Here is a 5,686-nt window from a genome sequence, read left to right as displayed (position 1 = left end):
AACTGATAGGCACAGCTGCAGTAGCTGTAGCTGGACTCCTGGCTGCCCTCCGGATCACCAGAAGCAAAATGTGTGACCACACCATTGTGTTCCAAGGGGCAGGAGAGGTGAGTGCAGCATGAATGCACAGTATAAATAATAATGTCCTTTTTCTGTGTAAAACTTTATTTTTCAAAAAGAAATAGATGAGTAACGTGCTTTGGTTTCGTCACAGCGTAGTTATGAAAACCATCACTTGTTCTTAATTAATCTTTCCCATCAAGATGTTTTAGTTGGTACGAAACAGCTTCTCTTCTTTCTGTCTCGCTCCCAGGCTGCGATGGGCATCGCTGAGTTGATCACCATGGCCATGGAGAAGGAGGGACTTACCAAGGAGGAGAGTTTGAAGAAAATCTGGATGGTCGATTCGAAGGGACTCATTGTTAAGGTGTTTATCTGAGCGGGGACAAGTAGAGATGTAGTTTAGTTTCTGTTGCACTGAATATTTTTTACACGCCATAATGCACAAGAAAGCCTATATATGATCAGTTATCTTTATGCGGGCGATTGCACCATGAGTTAATTTAGAGTCATGCTGAACAACAGGCATCACAAACTGGTGAAAACAGGAGGTAGTTTTGTTACTCCATTCAAGTTTAGGACTTGTGTTTGAGAGCAGTTTTTAGACTGACATTTGCACTTTCATCTGTCACATTTACTCTTTATCTTTACTTCCTTCATTTTTATTTAGCTATATGTTAAACTGATTTGATTTAGAATGATGCTCACTTGGTCAGGTATTTTTTTGTCAACATTTTTCACGTTCTTTGTCAACACTGCTGTTTATCAGCTTAAAAGTTCTTGTAAGTACAAAAAGTGTCAGCAGTAACCTGTGTAATGAAAACCATCACAAATGATAAAATGTAGAGTTGGAGTTGAATGAGAACAGACTGAAGAGTTACTAAAACACTTCACAGTGGACTCATCCACATTTATTCAGTTTAATGTTTTGTTTGGAAATCTTGGGTCTTGATGCTCTCCCTCTTGTTCTTCAGGGTCGAGACCACCTGACTCACGAGAAGCAGGTGTTTGCTCATGAACATCCTCAGATGAAAAGTTTAGAAGAAGTGGTCAGAGAGCTGAAACCCACCGCTATCATTGGTAAACCAAGTTACTCAGTTTTTGTTAGTTAATAAATTTCATGATTTTTAATTTTCATTTTACTGCAAGTGTAAAGTGAAATACGTGGGACAGTAATGGTCTTCTGTCTTAGGTGTGGCAGCTGTTGCTGGAGCCTTCTCTGAGCAGATCATCAGGGACATGGCTTCCTTTAATGAACGCCCAATCATCTTTGCTCTCAGCAACCCAACCAGCAAGGCTGAATGTACAGCAGAACAGTGCTACACGTACACAGAGGTGCTCACAGCTTTCCTTGTTACATTTCAGTCAACAGTTTTTGTTCACCTGTAATGAATTGTTTTAAAGTACGTTTGTACTCCTTGGTGCTGCAGGGCCGTGCCATTTTTGCTAGCGGCAGTCCGTTTGACCCTGTCACCCTGCCTGATGGGAGGACGTTTTTCCCTGGTCAGGGCAACAATGCCTACATCTTCCCCGGTGTGGGCTTGGGTGTCACTGCTTGCACTTTACCACATATTACTGAGGACATCTTCTTGACTGCAGCAGAGGTGAGACAACATTATAACAGAGGACCCACAATAGCTAGGTTTCAGTCACATGGTTTTGATGGTGCGCAAATTTCAATGGAAGAAACCACTGTAGTGTCCGTATTATATAGATTAAGTTTCAAGACAAAGACACCACACTCTAAAAATGAAATGTTGGATTTACTTAACCATGTTATGTGACCTGGTTCCACTTAACTGAGTTGAGTAAAATCAAAGCAACATACTCGTGTTCTTTGGTTAAAAAACTGGTATATTGCTTTGAATTTACTCAACTCAGTTAAGTGGAACCAGGTCACATAGCATGGTTAAGTAAATCCAACATTTCATTTTTTACAGTGCAATAATTAGTTGACAGTTAAGTCAGATGTGACCCATAGATCATGAAGATGAGCTTGAAGATTTACTAACAATGGAGGCTGTTGATGTCACAAAATATCTGGTCCTTCAGATGTCTTATGTCACCAAACAGCAGATCAAAGCCTACAAAAGTGTAGAACTTTTTTGATAATGATAATTATTTGGTCTTCACCAGGGTGAGTGTTTGTTATTTTATATGTATATATATAAAAAGACCAAAAAGATCAAATTAAGTCCATATTAGACTGCCAGTAACTCAGTAAAGAAGACCATTAAGTAAATGAGCATTTTACGAAAAACAGTGCTGTATAARCATWGCCACAAAAATYGTTAGCTAGCTAACATACMTCTGAGAAGTGGTYGCTGCAGATGCCGGCRTTAGCCGACTGTGCTCCTCCCGACCGCAGGTGTAGTTTTAAAATCCACTTCTTACAGTATTTTTCTGTGAGCTTTCTATATTTCTCCCCTTTGTACCTCTTTTACAAAACTACACAAGACATGAGCATTTTTTCACATGGCACATCGTCTGGTACTTCACTTCCTGCCCCATCTGCATTTTTCACTCTTGCTGTACTGCATTGTGAYGTCACATGAAAACACTATTGTCTTGTACCAAAACRTGCAAAACAGGAGTGTATGATATACTCTAAATTCAAATAAACATTTAAAATGAAGAAATATTAAAGACAAAGATTTACAAAAAGCCGTGACAACGGCAGCATTACTCATTGCTTGCTGGTTTTTCTAATACTGACAGAATTTTAGTATGGATTCAAGTCACTTTATAAAATAAATGTGCTTCTTCTAACGTTTTCTATTCTGTTTGGTCACCATTTAACAGGCTCTAGCTCAGTTGGTGACGGAGAAAGACCTGGCAGAGGGAAGACTTTATCCTCCTCTCAGCTCCATCAGGGACGTTTCTCTTAAACTGGCCGTTAAGGTGAAAAGCTACGAGTATAAAACACATTCTGTATCATGTGTATCCAGATACATTAAGGCTTACCACAGCATTAAAACTGCAACTAACAACAACCTGTGATTACAGATTGTGGAGTATGCGTATGAGCACAACATGGCCACACTTCGCCCGGAGCCATCAGACAAAGCAGCCTACGTTCACTCCATCTGCTACAGCACTGACTATGATGACTTTGGTGTTGACTCATACTGCTGGCCTGAGGACTGTGTGACTGTGCAGTCATGTAAACTTTGATCCTCCAGACACAGAAACTACAAGAGCACTGAAATATGCAAAGTAACTACTGATGTGCAATGTTATCTGAAGACAAGATGCTGGGAGGGGAGAGGGGAGCATGGCCACAGGGGGGTCTGTGTACAAAATTTACCCACTAATATATTCCTATACTTTCAAATGAATACTGACAACACAAGAAAGATCAGTTAGCAGAATCGTAAWGAATTGCACAAATGGGTTTCACATTACTTTAAAGTGAAATATCTGGGGAAGGTGTTTTTGGAGGTTAATGTTGATTGTACTGTGATAGACATTCACTTTAAGCCTGTGTCTACAAAATCTAAAAAAAAAAAACTCTTGCCAAATAAAGTTTTGATTAAATTTCCTAATTCCTGATTTTGATATGGCTGGTTTTTCAAAATTGTTTTGTTTTGTTTTTTGWTTTTTTGTTCTTTGGTAAGATTCTCTGAAAGTTATATGAAGTAAAACAAATCGGAGTATTTTGATGCTCTGGCTCCATCTAGAGCCAGTTGTTGTCATTAGCCAGCTCATCATCAACCCTTCTGCTGAGTTCAAGTTTCACTTAGAAGCTTAGTTGTTTGTTTGTTTGTTTGTTTGTTTGTTTGTTTGTTTGTTTGTTTGTTTGTTTGTTTGTTTGTTTGTTTGTTTTTAGACTTCTCAGACTGAAGAAGTCTCTTGGAGGAGAGACGAAACGTTTCATTAGAGAAGAACCCGTCCAGAAGACCTATACAATTTTTTTCTTTTTGTTTGTTTTTGTTTTTATTTTGTTTGTTTGTTTTCTCTCAAAAAAGAAGAACAAAGATTTAATCCAGTTATTTATAGATTTTGTAACTTTATCCATATAACTCATCTGACCAGGCAAAACTCTGTTTTGATTAGTCTTAATATATTTAGTGTGTTTTATTACAACTTTGTACATCTGTGATGTTCCAGGTAAAAAAAATGACTGATCATTAGAAATATGACTACTGGTCTTCACAAGGTAGGTGTGTATACCAGAAACAATCCTAAATAAGTAACAAAAACAAGTACACACAAACACACAAAACAAATGTTTTAATGCATTTTGACAAATTGTGTTACCAACTGTCAAAATGTTTTTAATACATTTTGACAGATGGTAACACAATTTGTTTTAACTGTGAAGACAAAATAATTGAAATATGTTTTTTCTCCATTCAAAMCAGAGCTGCATGAGTTCAGATCTTTGAGGACTGCAGACCATAAAAAATAATTTTAATAGATTTATAGTTTGTTAAAACATAATTTAATAAGATTAGCATTAGGTGATGTTTTACATAATAATTTATTATCAGATATATTGAGGCAAAACTAGTTTAAAAAAGAACACAACTGGAAGATTAAAGCAGTTGAACAGCTGCACACATCCAGCAGGACACCGCTGTCTGAAACTAACTGAGGATGAGTTTACAGTTTTAAATCAATCACTCAATAACTAGGCAGACAGTACCAGAGACCTTGGCTGGACCGCTGCCCAACCTTGTCAATACACCCAATAAGCAAACAGACCAGTCAGCGTGGAGCGTCCCACCCAGGGCAGTCGTTTGGTCCCCCCCATATTTATTTTATTTATCCAAGTTCCCAAATGAGCCTCAGGCAGCCCCTGCTCTGTCCTGATGATCAATATGTCTCAATGTCAACACCATGCAGCTGCCAGCTAAAGTGTCCAGACCATGAGTGGGGTCTCACTGCAGCACAGGAACACTCTGTTTAGTTTGTGTCATAGAGTTCAGTTTGCCATTTAACCTGCTTGTTGAGACGTAGTAGCTCTAAAAAATACCTAAAACATGTTATGTCTTTCTGCTAGGTTCCATTATTTACTGTATAATATTAATTTGTTTACAGCTGATCTCTTAGCTAGCTATAATGCTAATTTGAACTTTATTCAACTAAAAGTCATGTTTAGTCATCCAGACCCCCCTGAGTTGAGAAATCCCTGCAGGAAGCAAAACTTCATTACAGAATAAATGCCCTTTTGTTTTGTTTTTCATTTTTTTACTCAGAATGTGTTGATGTTACAGCTGTTTAAATTTCCCAAACTTGTTACAACCTTTATTTCCACAATCTTTACACTTCTTCTACAGCATTTGGACATGTTTGTCCTGTTTCACCCAGTGTGTCTCAGTGCTGAGTCCATTTGATCTGAGCTCAGCATTTTCTCTTCAGAACCGGACATGAAATATTTTGAACTTGTATCGTTTCATAAATGGATTTGTGTGACAACCATTCACTTCTGACTCTTAAGGTTCACTAATTTTGTTTCAGTACAAATTAGCACAGTAACTGTTTAAGGTTTAACTTCTAGTCTGCATTTCTGCCTGCCTACGTTTGTAAAAGTGCTGGCAGAAAATGAGACATAAATGTTCTGACAAACACAAGGAACAGACGGAACACATCAGGTGCTACACTGCAAGAAATGTCCACCTAA

The 5,686-nt window shown here is 38.0% G+C and overlaps 1 protein-coding gene across 1 annotated transcript in view; it reads left to right on the top strand.

The window, feature by feature from the left end:
• Nucleotides 1–3,612, top strand: part of me1 (malic enzyme 1, NADP(+)-dependent, cytosolic) — a gene marked incomplete at its 5' end in the record, with an annotated part of 107,671 nt that extends 104,059 nt beyond the window's left edge. The window contains 7 exon segments of the mRNA XM_014020463.1: nt 10–107; nt 314–427; nt 1,035–1,140; nt 1,253–1,395; nt 1,491–1,664; nt 2,863–2,961; nt 3,067–3,612. Of these exon segments, the coding sequence (XP_013875917.1) occupies nt 10–107; nt 314–427; nt 1,035–1,140; nt 1,253–1,395; nt 1,491–1,664; nt 2,863–2,961; nt 3,067–3,234 (902 nt within the window). The 3' untranslated portion in view covers nt 3,235–3,612.
• Between the last annotated feature and the right edge of the window lie 2,074 nt (nt 3,613–5,686).

This window comes from Austrofundulus limnaeus, unplaced genomic scaffold (assembly GCF_001266775.1).
Source record: "Austrofundulus limnaeus strain Quisiro unplaced genomic scaffold, Austrofundulus_limnaeus-1.0 Scaffold253, whole genome shotgun sequence".
In the NCBI taxonomy this organism is placed as follows: Eukaryota; Metazoa; Chordata; class Actinopteri; order Cyprinodontiformes; family Rivulidae; genus Austrofundulus; species Austrofundulus limnaeus.
The sequence above is the reverse complement of the archived record's forward strand: the minus strand, read 5'-3'. Positions and strand labels throughout refer to the sequence as shown.